Source organism: Mizuhopecten yessoensis, unplaced genomic scaffold (assembly GCF_002113885.1).
Source record: "Mizuhopecten yessoensis strain PY_sf001 unplaced genomic scaffold, ASM211388v2 scaffold715467, whole genome shotgun sequence".
Lineage (NCBI taxonomy): Eukaryota > Metazoa > Mollusca > Bivalvia > Pectinida > Pectinidae > Mizuhopecten > Mizuhopecten yessoensis.
Window position 1 is genome coordinate 1 of NW_018479632.1, and position 16,787 is coordinate 16,787.

At 33.0% G+C, this 16,787-nt stretch overlaps 1 protein-coding gene across 1 annotated transcript; it reads right to left on the bottom strand.

Moving 5' to 3' along the window:
• Positions 1-8,670: 8,670 nt before the first annotated feature.
• On the bottom strand, positions 8,671-14,533 carry LOC110441098. Its single transcript, XM_021484198.1, has 3 exons — positions 13,770-14,533; positions 9,217-10,047; positions 8,671-8,944 (listed from the first exon to the last, which is right to left on the bottom strand). The coding sequence occupies exons 1-2, from the start codon at positions 14,392-14,394 to the stop codon at positions 9,227-9,229; spliced, it is 1,446 nt and encodes a 481-aa protein (XP_021339873.1). The 5' UTR covers positions 14,395-14,533; the 3' UTR covers positions 8,671-8,944; positions 9,217-9,226.
• Between the last annotated feature and the right edge of the window lie 2,254 nt (positions 14,534-16,787).

Here is a 16,787-nt window from a genome sequence, read left to right on the forward strand (position 1 = left end):
TAGAACAGACTGTGGTGTAGTGAATCAACTGTGACATGTAAACTATTTGACTCTTGAATATCAAATCATCATTAAACAGGACAGTTTAATATGGTATTACTGATGAAGGGAGAGTTTGCATCCATGACGTTAGACTGATTACAGGTCTACAGCTGTGAGGGTACGTATACAACAAAGCACACAGAAACATATAACAAACTGGATTAAAACCTTTATTTTTAAACAATGCATATGAAATAGTGAAACTTTTTAAATGAAACAAATTTCAATAAACGTAATTGACAAGCAACGTTGACAAGATACGCAAGGTAACAAGATTCTCACTAATTATGTATGTTTAAATAAGCATTTTCAGATCTCACTGACTCACACAATCGTTAATTATAAATGCCATTTTGACATTTTTCATTTCCAAGTAAAATCTTGGTAATAGTATAGCTGGGAGGTATGCATTTCTGAACATTATAACAATATTCTGTAAAGTTTGCATACAGGTATTTTACAGGTGAAATATGTACACATACGCACATATATATAGATACGAACATTCGTGAATGTATTTATGATTTCAATAAATATAATTTTGTAAGTATGCTAAGTCAGGCTCAATAATATGTTTAACATTTAGGGAAGGTTAAACAGACGCTTAATTATTACGTCTGAAACATGGCACACGTTCAGTTGAAAGAGAAATTCAAACTACATCCGGGTCCCATACATATACCAAATCACTGTCAATCACTTAAATATCGCGAATTGTTGATTTTCATATTGATTCGTTAGCAAAGGCGATCGCTAATTTTAATATATAGCAAATATTATTTAGACGTATTCAAGCTAATTTATAACTCATTTATATATGTGTCATTTTTATGTATGTTATTGATTTATATATGTATATTATTGATTTATATATGTATGTTATTGGTTGATACGTATACGTGTTATTTTTATATATATTATATATAGAATAAAAACAAATTTTTCAGATCGTCCGCTAGGCCTTTCTGCCTTCTAGGGCTTCTTCAGGCCGATTTTCATATTGATTAATATCAAAAATTGATGACGTTACTCTCACAAACCAATGACGTAACAATCAATACCTGCTCACAAGAGAAGATAACTCTGCAATACGCAAAGACGGAATAGGTTCGAACAGACATTTCTTATGTGTTATTATATATATATATATTTTGTTTATATATGTATGTCATTGATATATATATCTATGTTATTGGTTTATATGTATATCAATGGTAGATATACGCATGCTATTTTGTTTTCATTGTATTGGTATATATATATATATGTTATTGTTTTTTTTCATTGTATTGGTATATATATATATATGCTATTGTTTTTTTCATTGTATTTGTATATATATATATATATATATATATGTTATTGTTATGTGTTATTGATCTTATCGAGAATTAAAATCACTATTAATCGAAGCATATTTGTAAACATGAAGTGAATTATGTTATTTTGAATCATAAATTTAATAACTTTGCATACTAATTTGTAATACATACCGTACATCCTAATTATGTTTCAATATTCTCAGGGTAACACCTGCTACAGTGACTAATTAATATACTAAACAGGATTCATAATTTACGCCTTAACTATAACAAACAGGCTACTTAATGTATAACTTTCATATCGCTATAACATAAACATTACATAATATATGCCTTTCTTTCCCTATAAGATACACCTGCACAAAATACGCCTTTCTTATCCCTGTAACATATACACTACATAGTAAATGCATTTCTTATGCCTACAACATACACAATACGTAATTACACCTTTCTTATCCATTTAGCACACACACTACATAATAAATGCCTTTATTATCCCTATAACATGAATACTACATAATATACGCCTTTCTATTCTTTATAACATATACACTACACGGTGTCCTTATTCCTTATCTCTACATCATACACACGCCTGTTTATGCCTGTAACATACACACTACATAATAATAGCATTTCTTTCCCTATAACACTACATAATACATAATATACGCATTTCTTTCCCTATAACATACACACTGCATGAAATACGCCTTTCTTATCACTATTAAATAAATACTACATAATATATGCATTTAGTGTCGCTCTCACACGTTTACTAAAAATATGAATGTTTCAATTTGTTATTTTTTGAAAATACCCTCTTAGTTTTCCGTCACAATCCTCCAATGTTAATTGGAGCGAGTCACAAACTGTTCACACACTGTAGCTAATCAGGAGTCTCTGAGCTCTGCCGAATTGTGAAGGTGCGGACTGTTATCCTGTACTTAAAACTTCGATTGTGACCTCTACACCCTTGCTCACGTATATTAGAATACAGATTATGATTACAATATAAGCTAATGCATCGAATAACAAAAACTTATCGACAAAAGCTGACCCCCTCTAGTCTGTTATAATGGGGTTCATGGCCTCGAAATGCACTTATTTCTATAACACAAACTAATCAGTATTCCGTCTTTGCGTATTGCAGAGTTATCTTCTCTTGTGAGCAGGCATTGATTGTTACGTTATTGGTTTGTGTGAGAAAATTACGTCGTTTTCTCAAATATTAATGATGTTACTCTCACAAACCAATGACGTAACAATCAATACCTGCTCACAAGAGAAGATAACTCTACAATACGCAAAGACGGAATAGGTTCGANAACATGGATTCGCCTCTTTTTGATTGTTAACTCGAAGGAGGTAGTTCTAGTTTGATATTTGACTAAAATGCGTAGTATTCTATACATTAAACTGTATCGTATAGCTAGAATATATATGGAAGTACTATAGTCTTATACAGCACAGTACTATTGTCACATCTTTGATACCACCTCTCACAGACTAGACAGTGATGTTGATATTTACTTTCACATGCCTACTGATCGCGATATCCTATGGTACTGAAAACAATTTAAAATCGAAAATGTCAGTATACAATTTATATAAAGAGAATTTACCTTAATGTCAACATGAACTAATATGTAGAAAATATATTCCGAAATGGCATTACATAATTAACGTTAAGTAAATATACCGTAATGTCAACTAACACATTGTTACCGTAATTTCTTGCGTATTACCCGCGGGCTATATATAGGTTCCCCAGCGAGTGGTGGTTGATTAACATGTATATCTAACTGGAGTTAGTTTATCTTCGAATTTTATATATTTTACAATTTGAAAATTAACTAACGAGCGTTAGAAACGTGATAACTAAGGATCATGAGTTTGGGGACCTGTTTCTCCCATAACGTTTGTATTTTATCAGGAAAATCATATTTTCCCTTGGAAAATACATCATCTGTATTTCCGATGGAGGAACCAATTGCCATGGAGCATGAAGTCACAATGGAAAATGACGTCGAAAAGCATTGTAACGTGACGACATAAATCAAAGATTGACCAATGAAATCACTACTTCTATAGTTACATATCTATATAAGTACATAACTCCTGTACCTGACGTTGGACGAAAACCTGTTGTTCATTGTGAATAATGGTTTATTTGTATCAGATAACCCGCGGGCAATATTCCGTCTTTGCATATTGCAGAGTTATCTTATCTTGTGAGCAGGTATTGATTGTTACGTCATTGGTTTGTGTGAGAAAATTACGTCGTTTTATCAAAAATTGATCACGTTACTCTCACAAATAAATGACGTAACGATCAATACCTGCTCAAAAGAGCAGATAACTCTGCAATACATAAAGACGGAATACTGGGGGCAATCTGCTAATTTTATTTACTAAACATGATATTTTCAGGTGTGCAGGCAATATGACGGAGCGGGCAATTCACAAGAAATTACGGTACATAGAAAACATATTGTAATGTCGACATAGAAGTAATATTTGAAAGAAATACAGCGTATTGTCAACATACAGTTTATTTGTAAAACATACCGTAATGTTAACATAAATGAATGTATAGACAGTTTATCGTAATGTCAATATACAAGTTCCATTAAGAAAACATACTGTATCGATAGCATACAAGTTATATGTAAAAAATATACCATGATGTCAACAAAAATGTATACAATGTACATTTAAAATATACCATAATGCTAACATACAAGTATTCGGTAAAAACATAGCGTTATATCAACATACAAGTAACATACAGAAAAATCATAAAAGTAGTAATATATAAAAGATATACCTAAATGTCAACACTTATACGTTTCATAAATAATGTATCAAAACGCCAACAATAGAAAAACAAGCCGTGATGTCAACGTACATCTTACATTATAACACATATCCCCCTTGCTGTTGTTGTTAATCTTAAATTACACCCAACCCCGTAATGTTGTGGATGCAAATTTTCTCGTGAAGTCATTTCCACGCAATTAAAAAACAGAGATTTACTGTGATGCTGCTATGTTAAAAACACATTCTCCTTCGCTATGTAGTTGGTCTTAAATAACACCCACCCCGTAATGTTGTGAATGTAAAATTTTGATGTTGTGGAGGGTAGAAACACATTATCCGAGTGATGTTGTTGATTAACATGCCCATGGTGTTGCTGACGTTATCATTGAATATTACACAAACAGTGTCACACGATCACTTTGCATAAGAGTGGGTTCAACATTGATTCCTGAAATATCAAGTTCTGTTTAGTGAAAACTTTATATCTTTATACTTAAACATCGACTTTCGCGACCTGTTTTTGTAAAATTAATTTTGTTTCGATAAAAAGTATTAATCAGTTTAAGAAATATGTACAAATTCATGATTAACTGCTAACAAAATTATTGTTGTGGATGCTAGATTTGCATGCTTTAAATACACTTAATATATACTTGTATGTTTTCATATAAACTTGTATGTTATCAAATACACTTGTACGTTTTCATATACACTTGCATGTTATCATATTTTCATATGAACTTTGTATGTTACATATACACTTGTATTTTATCATATAAACTTTTATGTTATATTAACTTGTATGTTTTCATATACATTTGTATGTTTTCTTTAGCATTTGTATGTTGTCACTTCACATTTGTAGGTCATAACCTAAACTTGTATGCTATACTTATACACTTGTATGCTTACCTGTATCAAGAAAAATAGATAAATTTTAATTCTAGATACGATACGAATTCTAATAGAAACGAAGACTATTTACTGTAATGTAATTATGTCAACAAAAAATGCAAGACTATCGGATTATCTCCCTTTATTCTTGTTATTGTTACAGTATACCAGGAAAAAACCATACAAAATGCTGGGAAGTGTCATTTTAGTATATACATGTTCACAATATTTCATATATCATTTGACCAAAATGCCTGATAAATTAGATTTTTGTTTTGCTGAATTTTGGAGTTAATCCGATAGTAAAGCTTCAAATCAGGTATATATCAGGTACTATTGAATACTTATGAATAATCACTGATAAAACAACTGAATATAAATAATGGTATCATATTCTTTTAACTACAGTGACATCGACTTGTTATTTTTCTAAGATAAGTATATTATCGACATTGAGAAAGTTTGATACACGCAAGAAACAATACAGTAACAATCAATCAATTGTAGATAATGATCCTGGAAATACGGTTTCAAAAGTAAGATATGGAATATTGATTGCTGTCATTCGGAAGTCATTTATCTGAGTGGCTAAATGAAGCGAAATAGAATTGTGTTAGATCCGTGAAAAAGTATAATATGCTAGCCATTCAAGACTAGGAAATATATTTAAAACCCTAAAAGACGAGTAAATACGTGCTCACCCTGACAGACAAGTAAATATAAGCTATTCATGTTAGGCTACTTCATATATGCTTACCTCGATAGATTAGTAAATATATGCTAGCCTTATTAGACAAATAGATAGATGCTTGCCTTTTGTCAGGCTATTGAATATAGCAAATAAATGTTAACCTTTTTGAACAAGTAAATAGATGCTAACTTTTTGTTAGGCTAGTAATATATGCTAATCTTGTTAGACAAGCGCATAGATGCTAACCTTGTTGAACAAGTAAATAGATGCTAACTTTTTGTTAGGCTAGAAATATATGCTAATCTTGTTAGACAAGCGCATACATGTTAACCTTGTTGAACAAGTAAATATATGCTAACCTTTTGTTAGGCTAGTAATATATGCTAATCTTATTAGACAAGCAAATAAATGCTGACCTTGTTAGGATAGTAAATAGATGCTAAATCTGATGTTTGTGTATATTGTTGACATGTAAACAATAACTTAAGATGCAATATCGTGGATGGTTACCAGCGTCGCTATGTAGCTACACTCTACAGTATATATAAACTTCTCTAAAACCAACACTTATTAAATCGAAAATCAATTTTGAATTTCAGAAACTCTCGCTATATCGAACCTCAATATTGAATAAGCTAACCTTTAGTTATATCGAACATCTATTTTGAATTAGGTAAACGCTTGCTTTCTCGAACATCTATTTCGAACGCGTAAACCCTCGTTAAATCGAACATCTATTTTGAATTAGATAAACTCTTGCATTCTCGAGCATCTATTTCGAAAGCTTAAACCCTCGTTAAATCGAACATCTATTTTGAATAAGGTAAACACTCTTTGCTTAACTTTGATCATAGTTATAACTTACATCTATTTCGAGTTGGGTAACTCTCGTTATATCGAAAATCTATTTCGAACGGGGAAATCCATCGTGATATCGGACATATCTGTAATATATACGAGGTATGTATACATTTGTGTTCGAGATTTTCATGTATGTATTTAAATTATTTATGAGTTTGCATTGAAAATAAATTTCAGTTTAAATTAATGAATGAAATATAACGCGGTCGATTTTAGTCTGATTTAATGATACATTCACCTTTAAAAGCCATTGCTGTTACAGCCCGTTTCTCTCTAAAGCTTCCAATGACAGCAATCAATATTACCACGTGGAGCTCCATGGATCCTGAAGTATGTGGTATTGGGAATCCTATCACAGAAATGGTCAACGTACAATGTTGTGTTTAACATACATCCTTTTAGACAGTGTTTTATTCACAAAACCTAATTAATTCAATCAAATATCACACACGATATACGTTGGTGCAAATACATAAAACACGGCCATCGTGTATGCTATTCTCTTCGTGTTTTTACTATCTAGTGGACAAACATTAATTCATCACTGTATAATGTTTTGATATATATATATATATATAGTATATAATATGTGATATCTATTTACCACTAACTCACTTTTGGAATTTTAATGAAACATATGTTATACAGTTTAAACATGAACTGTTGAACTAGTTGCTCAAACTCAAATATACGTTTGAGCTTTGACCAGCTGTGCAATTCGGATAAATGCCATACGTTAAAAGTCATATGCTATTTACGTCTTTGAACAAAATAATATATTTCATATTTGACTATATATAGAATAGAAAATTCGAAACAAAAATTTAGTAATCTATTTTATAATTGAAACGTTTATTCAACTCTGAACAACCCAAGCGAGACGTTTCATGGTAGCGGTGCAATAGAATGATCACTGGCGTTTAGGTGATGTTACAACGGAGTCGATCGATCCTACATTTAGTTTATGCATATGTAACACGTCTGGATACAACAATGAAACTTTAAGAGGCAAGAAGTTGTGTCCCACCACACCAATACTAAAAGGTCAAGAGCATACTAAATTGACACGACTTCGGTGGAAACCAAGTAGACTGTTACTGCAGTCGATACTATAACTACCAACAGATTGAGATTGTGTTTACATTGCTGTTACATGTGTCACCATTGCATGTGACCATTACATGTGGAAGATGCAATTATCGAAACGAAGAGAACACAATGTGTCTCTCTCATATCACAGGGATAACGACGCTAAGGTGCTACTAATGGTAACACCTCCAGTTCTCGAAATCAGAAGATGCCCAAGAAAACAACGCTCACGTACGACTGCAGTTAGCCTACTCCAACTTGAACTCATTCATGAACCAATATTTTTGACAACTGTTTCTATATATATATATATATATATATAGAAAAAATAAAATTAACGACCGACTAAAAAACTAGCTGCTTTCACCCTTCACAGGGCTCTTCAGGGTTATTCAAAAGAGAACAACGTCGTGACGTCACAATTACATGTCATCACACTACAATAGTAACGTGACGTCACGAAGTACACAAGATTGGTGGACAATTTGGCGTAAAATTTTATTGTGGCCTGTTGAGACTCGGTTTTAATATTTTTATTAGTTGGTCTTCTTTCGTTTCTCTTAAAATAGTGTCTGATGAAAATAGTTGATACAAAGGTAATACATTAAATTTATCTCCAGCACATTCATGCTGGAGATAAATTTAATGTATTACCTTATCAACTATTTTCATCAGACACTATTTTAAGAGAAACGAAAGAAGACCAACTAATAAAAATATTAAAACCGAGTCTCAACAGGCCACAATAAAATTTTACGCCAAATTGTCCACCAATCTTGTGTACTTCGTGACGTCACGTTACTATTGTAGTGTGATGACATGTAATTGTGACGTCACGACGTTGTTCTCTTTTGAATAAACCTGAAGAGCCCTGTGAAGGGTGAAAGCAGCTAGTTTTTTAGTCGGTCGTTAATTTTATTTTTTCTATATATATATATATATATATATATATATAAGTATTGAGCACAATGACGTCACTGGCACTTTGACGTCATAAGTAATATATCTGTATCTATATCTTGTTTTTAACAAGTATTCCTACTATCTTTTTAACGTCGTGTAGCACTTGTTTGCATTTTCAAACCTCATACCATTTGGTAATGACTGTTTTGTTTTACAGAATCACGCCTGTTCGCATTAATTATACTTATGGAAGCCATATATTTTTATATCCCATGTATATGTCATTCATAATCAGCAGGGTCTCGGTATCGTATACCTGAAAATAAATAAAACGTTGTCGTGTTAAAGGAAGCAAGGTAGGGAAAATAAGTTGTATACATATCACAGTTATAATGAGAATCTTAACTAATACCAATATTTGTCTGGAAGTCAGTAAACTGTTGAAAAGCAGATTTTTTTTTTATATTTTTTTATTTACAAATAGTTTATCAAGTTATCGTCCAGAAATAAGTAAATTTTGATTCGGACTTCAAACGATCATAATATGTTTTCCTTATCTACCCAACAAAATGATTTTATATTGAATACCTGTTTCGTCTCATCCACTAGCCTCCGGAGAGGTGTATGGGTTAGAGGTCCCGTCCGAGGATTGTCGAGTGTTTGCGTTGTTCATTAAAGAGTCTATCTGGATACCTTTCTGTTCGTCCTTGTCCGACTCGTCGTCTTTACTGTAATCATGATTGAAGTGATCACTTCCGCTTTTCATATCTGACAAATCTGAATTCTGAAGTGGCGATAACCTCAGCAGATTAGGAGACGAAAGACTAGCGTCTGATTGTGATCGACCAATGGAATTCGAACTCAACAAACTTTCGTCGATATCGAAGTTATCAGATGGGCTGGTATCGTTTTGCCATGGAACATTTTGACATTGGCTATGCTTCCAAATATTCATTTTATTAGGGTTACCTACACTATCACTTAAATCAAAGTCGTCTTCAATTCGACCGTGCGTGTCTGCAAAACTAAAATCTTCAACATTGTCTTGTGGTGAGTATACTGGTGAATGTACTTGCGGGAGCACACATTCTGATGACGTATACACACGATTTGGAGGTAGATTGCCGTCACTATAGACGCCCCGCGACATGACGCCTGTATCACGTGTGTTCGGAATGTATCCCTGATACACATCATGTCTTAGACAGGAAATATCATCAAACGCATGCCTCCCACTTGTAGTGAGTTCCTGGTCCCGTGCATGGGACGATAGGAGATTTTCTGTATCTTCTGCACCGGTTATATCTTTTTTCAAAATTGATTTTTTCTTTGAAGGAGGAGGACCTAAAAGAGATGGGCTTGAGTGGGCGGTGACCTTTCGCATTCCGCATGGAGACATGCCTGGTGAGCCAAATCTCTCTGTGGAAAGATGTACCAAATAAGTCAACATGATGCACTAGTAAATAGGTAACACAGACAAAGGGTACGTAGTAACCTAAATGTTGTTAAGGTGTATGTAATATTGAAGTCAAATGACCAGTCTTTTATCTGGTGGAGTCGACAAGTACGATATCAATACATATACCTGAACCAGTCTAAAAAGTATAGGTACTTTCTTCACCTGCATCGCAACATATGATGGCAAGTATTTCATTCCGTTGGATTTACAGCAACACTTTCGTAACAACAGAAAACCGTTAAATTGAAAATGTTTTCTTTTTAATTTTCACCATTTTCTGCTCCAAAGAATGGTATGTACAATTCAGTATGTTTTAATCTGGTTCTCGATATATCATAAAAGTAACCGCTTCCTGGTCGAAATCTGTTAAAAGACTTGCCATCAGGCGACTACAAATCTCGCTTAAATGAAAGTTATCTCTCCTGATATTTTCATGTTCAAATCCTAGCCCTCGCTTGTCGGGTCTGTCCTTTACCATGAACATAAGATATTGTGTTCAATTAACGATAACTAAACATCACTTAAGCAACAAGCTGTACTATACAAATGTGGTTTTCACGATACCAAATCGGAACCTAAAACACGTCAACAACAGAAGAATAGTTACAACGCTGGGGCAAAATGAACAAAAGAAGGCAACTTCAGGGATAGTGCAACAATGGTGTGACCAGAATGGTAAGCGGAAGTAGAAGAGAGTGCCGGGAAGCGTCACGTGATGCTAAGCTTCCTTCATGCTTGTCTTATCTGATAATGGAAGGTTGGCTTAAGCAATGATAATCATGTAGTTGCTGCTTATATCAATCAGATTTCAGACAATTTAACATTACAGGAATCTGATTGATTTATTGATTGATTAGAAAAAATATATTCTTGAACAGAAGCTTCGGACATTGGCATTAGCAGGGGATTAACTAAAGCAAAAGGGCACATAGCTTACTCATCTAGTGATAACGGCAACTCACTGACGATGATGGACGAAAATGTTACAATTTACCTTCATCAATAATCATCATAAATCAAATTAGTGCAGTATTATAATTAAAATAAAGGAACAAATATAATAATTAATGATAAATAATGGAAAATAAAACTGATATATTTCAAATAATCATTATTGTCGGAATATAAGAAACATTCTGAAAGTTTACTAATGATTAATATAGATGGTTTTTTTTGCATGTCTATAAAATGCAAGAGGCCTGCGAACGACACACTGTGTATACAAGTATTGAGATTTATACGTTCCTTTTGCATTTGAAAATCGATAGAAAATAGAGATGTTATTGCTAGAAGCATTCCTTCATTCTAAATTATATCACTTATCTATATAAAAAAACAACTTAACTTATTTCATAACGTTAACATACTTTTTTTTCTTTTATCCAAGTTATCAAAAAATAAAAGCCAGGAATTTCATTAACTAAAGTAGCCAATAGCATGCCTTATTGTTATGTTGCTGATGATAAGATAAAATAGGTGGATATAGCATTGACAAATTCCAATCAATGACATCGGGGCTTTTGCTGTATCAAACAAGAGCGCAGAGGAGACTACAAATGCGTAGGTCAAAGGTCAAAGTTCTGAGGTCACACCAATGTTATACTAAACCTGAACTCTGCCAGCTTAACGCTCGTTTCCGCATTCAGTTGAGAAGAAATTTTTCATCTGGAAAATTGTCAATATAGTAAATATTCAAAAGAGTTTTCACAATTGTCAATAAGAACGGATTGGATATGCAGATGTCATACATAATAAGTTCAGTAGATTGATTTGAAAGAATAAGTGATTTTTTGTGTCAATTAAATCCGACAAGTTGACATAAATCACACGAACATTTTACCAATACATAACGAAAATGTATCACATAATTCGCCCCCTACATTAAAAATAAGAAATGTGTAACAATACAATAGATAAACAATAAAAAAATATACACACGTTATATAATTATCTCCCCTACAGTACATACAATAAATGTATAACACAGTTATCTCCTCTACATCGTTTACATTACAAAATAAATTACACAGTGTTACCCCTAACGTTACAAAAGATGCACCTATTAAGATCACATATACCATAACTATTGAGGATTTATCCTAAAATTTCATTACTTTATTTTGTACACCATCTAAATGTGGGTTTTCATTATAATCGTATGAATAGCATATGGTTTCAGGTCGGTCGAAGAAATTTTCTTCAACACCGACATACAAATTGGGTGGTAATTTTTTTTTTTTTTTATATTATGCATATTTTTCTTTCTTGTTCATGTAAATGTGTTGATAAAGGGGAGGATTAAGACGGATTGCTTCCAAAATTTGACAAATTGTATACATATGTATATACATTTACAGTATATTCACCCAACTAACATCTGATTTGCCGGATATTGGGTCATATTGTCATAATGACTTATACGCAATACAATAGTTTATATCGTGTATATGTTATCATTATCAAAATTGATGAAGAAACGTATCGTAATTGATTAATATCTATCTACAATAATACAATAATATGTATATATATATATAAAAGACGGCCAAGCATCATTAATACAAGTTCTATCGAGGAGATAATTTAAGACCTATCATATGTATCCTCAGTATAAACGAATTAACACACTCCTCGAGTTTATCTACGATCATATTATCATGTAATGCATGTTAGACCATCCTTAATGAGTTTGAAAGTTTATTTGATTGTCTTTATTGAAGTATATTTACCAACATATTACACATTGAACTAAATGAGACAATTTAGAGAAGAAGCGTACGGTAACAACAATTGTTTGAGGAAGTAATACATTTGTTGTAACTCCGGTTTCAATTATTTCATTGATAAAATATTATTACAAAAACAACCCACAACCGTCACTACAAAGAAGATCCCGTACGAAATGCCAAAAGTAAAGCTTCATGCAGTACATGTTATGCAAACAATGTTTTCTATAAAGATTTAAATAATTAACCTGCACAAAGAAAAACGAAGAATTAATTGTAGGAGCTAATGTCAATCAGCAAACCAGGCAACCTTCACCCATAGAAACAAACCATACAGTGCGTTAGTCTAGGGACACTCCACGATGCAAATAAAACACATTAAAGTGTAAGGAGAGAGGCTTTATCTGTGGTACACACAGTACTGAAATGGAAACGTTTGAACGCAGAATGGCTTTTCAGAGCAGCACGTGAGGTACACTGTTGTTCTAGAGGTAAGTACTATCCTTAAAATAAGCAAATACTGGACGTCTCTGAATATTCGTCTCGCGTATGAAATATTTTTTGAAATTTTCTTGATTTTAGTGCATCACGAATTTACGGACATTATTTAAGTATCCGTTTTTGAGTATGTATATCTATTAAGTATACTATTTTAGAGGATATATAGTTATGTTAGTTTTATCTATTATATACCGTTGCTTTCCATAAATCGAACAACAAAAACTTATCCAAACATTTCTACTTTGGATACGAATAAAGAATTATACTGGCAGCGCTTAACACATTTTTACGAATTGAAATACATTCTTCGAGAAAATAAATCGTTTGTAAAACAGTACATTTTATTCGAAGTGTTCACATTCTAAGACCTAGAGGAAAGTCATTGATGTTTTTGCGAATGAAGACATTATTGCCGATGCTTTTTTAAAATACAGCCTATTTGTCTGAGGTTATACCTGATTGCGGGTTTGCGATGAGATGGTAGTTGGCTAGTTTCCGTCCGGTAGATGGGCTGGAATGTAGTCTGGTCGCCAAGGAAACTGCTTTTCGGAATTTTGCACTTTTTGACTTTGTAGAACCATCCACATGTAGATTATCAAAAGACATGTACGACCTTTCTTTGATATCACTAAACTGTGGATGTCGCTCACTTGATTCGGATTTGTGTCTCTTTAGGCTGGCTCGATGTTGCCGTTGTGGTTCAATGTTCCTGCGCATGGCGAATCCGCAACCATCATCCACCTCCGGCTGTAAGACATGTTGGGGAGAATTGACTCTTTGCCAAGTGGTAGTAAATCTCCCATCTAATTTTTGAATGATTTGATCAGAAGGTTTATCGTTTAAGACTTTATCTGATAGAAAGGAAGAATCATCAGGGGTGGATAACCCTGTCAGATCATTCATATCCGAAGAATTACAACATGCACAGACTTCCGGCGAGGACTTCAGCGGATTGATGTGAAGGTTGGAGTAGACCGGAACCGGAACTGCCCTACCGCATGGACTCATGGGAGGATGGGTCATGCAACTATTATAAGTGTCTGTGCTTGTATTGCTGCTCTGTCGAACAAGCGTTTTCATCTCTATTGTGCACCGGGCACGTGCGGAAGTACATTCAGCGGTGGGTGGATATTCAAGTTTGCCCTGAAGCAGGGAAAGCAGAGATTAGTCGATAAATAGTAACAAGAGTCAATCTTTAACCAGTTCTTGATGTAAGTGTTTTTTCCCCAAAAGAAATAAACGCCTATCTAAAAGTTCCCCTCAGTCATCAATTGACACTGTTCTATAGGCGGGTAATTTGAAAACATTCATTCACGGTAATTTACTTATAATACTAGAAAAACGAGTTATTTGTAAAAGCATTATTCAACCACATTTCTATTGAATACTTAATTTTGTAAATGAATGTAAAAAATATCAGTCAATCTGTATGTACAGGGGAATTGTTATTGGAACTGAGATATAATTATGTAAAACAGGAAAGTACGATATTCTTTTTACTTCAACAAAAAAACCTTCATTCGTATTTATCGTGAGGACGGATGATGGCAAAATCCAGAAATTTCCACTTTTAGAAAATAACAATAGTTTACTGAACATTCGACTTAAGGGATACATGACGAAAGACAAAACTACTTCCGGTATGCTTCGGATATGACGTAAAGGGAAAACATCAAGCGCTGGTTAAACAATGATCAGATGCCACCTTAGCTGCGTGGAAGCAAACATTCAAACAGTTTGAGCATGCCCTGTCTGAAAACAAGTGCCGAAAACTAAATACATTTGCTAAAATACGTAATATAAAATTAACCTAAGGCTACTTAATCTGAAGAATGAACCTATATACAACACCAAGTCAAATTTCGCCTGGCAGTTTTGAAAATTATTTTCTTGAATGAAGTTGATAATAATGTATACAAATTTATCAAAGAAAAAATAATTAATATGATAAGGTGTAAAGAATTGTGTAAGTACGGTTGTATGATTTTTTATAACATTTTCGTTAAGAGAAAATCTAATGTAAATTTAAAAAAAATACCCTTGAAATTAAAAAAACAATTTTAATTTGAATACAATGAATGTTGCTTCAGTTCCTCTTTCTAAAATTGATGTGACGAAAAAACCTGACGGTTGCAAAGTTGCAAGACCGAGTCGTTCTTTAAACGTTGTGACACGTTTAATAGTATGTTTTTGTAAATAAATCAAAATTGTGAGATAATATATCTACATATAGCTGTCTCGAAAAGAAACTCTCTTACCTGGATAGACCGTTTAAAATCGAATTCCATATTCATCACATTTACATATTTGTATGTAAATGCTTGTTTGCAGAATTCAAACGTGTTAACTTGGATTGAATATTTACACAAAAGGCAGATATTTAGCTTTGTTTACACCATCTGTTATAATTACGTATTATATAATACCGCTTTGACTGGATGTTGCGGTATCTGTGCTGTAGCATTCAAGTGAGGTGGCACTATAAAAGATGCCGTTGGAAGCACGGTCCCACTACAAAACAGAACTCAATACATCTCCAGCACACACGCAGGCATACACACATAGGGATATATTAACCAGGTGGCATAGGACTAGTAGTTAGCGCCTGATAAGGCAGCTCCTGCGAATTCCTCAAATTGTATTGATTAATGTATATGCTAATTGTATTAATGGTATATCTTTGTACTGTAAAGCGCTTTAGAGTGGCGTATGTTTGCTAGATAGGGCGCTATATCAAATGCTGTATATTATTATTATTATTATTAAAAACAATGAGACGATACTTCGCATTTATACTGAATAGGCTGTCTAGTTAATAGATGAGAATATTTAGGAAACAAATGTAAAATCAAATCAAATCAAAGTGAATTAAAATGTATCGTTGATGAAGCGACATTCCAACTGGAGACTTACTACGCATCTATAAAATAGGTAAATAAACTAACCACTTGACTACAAATCACAAACATAGCAAAAACAGATATATACATATATGTATAATCATTTATATCGTTTGAAATACTGGCTTCGCTTTTGAAAATTTCAGTACTGGATGTTGTTGTTTTATCAATTAAAGGATTACACGATCGGAGGATTAGTATTTTCATTTTTTTCCATCCACAGATTAAGATAAAATTACAAAGTTGCTCATCGGAAATATGTTAAGCGTTGGTTAGTTGGTGAAACCACACTGTTAACCTAAATATATCGTATCTTGTCTAATTTCTGATCTAACATATACACAAGTTTTGTAATGACTGATGTCAGTTCAGTGCTCCGAAACTTTAGTCTTAATTTGGTTATACATTTTTGTTTTTCTATTCAGATAACACTAAGCATGCTTCCCACTTTTTATATCTCACGTTAAGGTAATACATTCCCTTTATCGTGTAAACACCTTTTTGAAAGAACGATGCTACCATATCAAGATACAACTGTTACTGTGGTGTATCAATGTATAGAACTGTTACTGT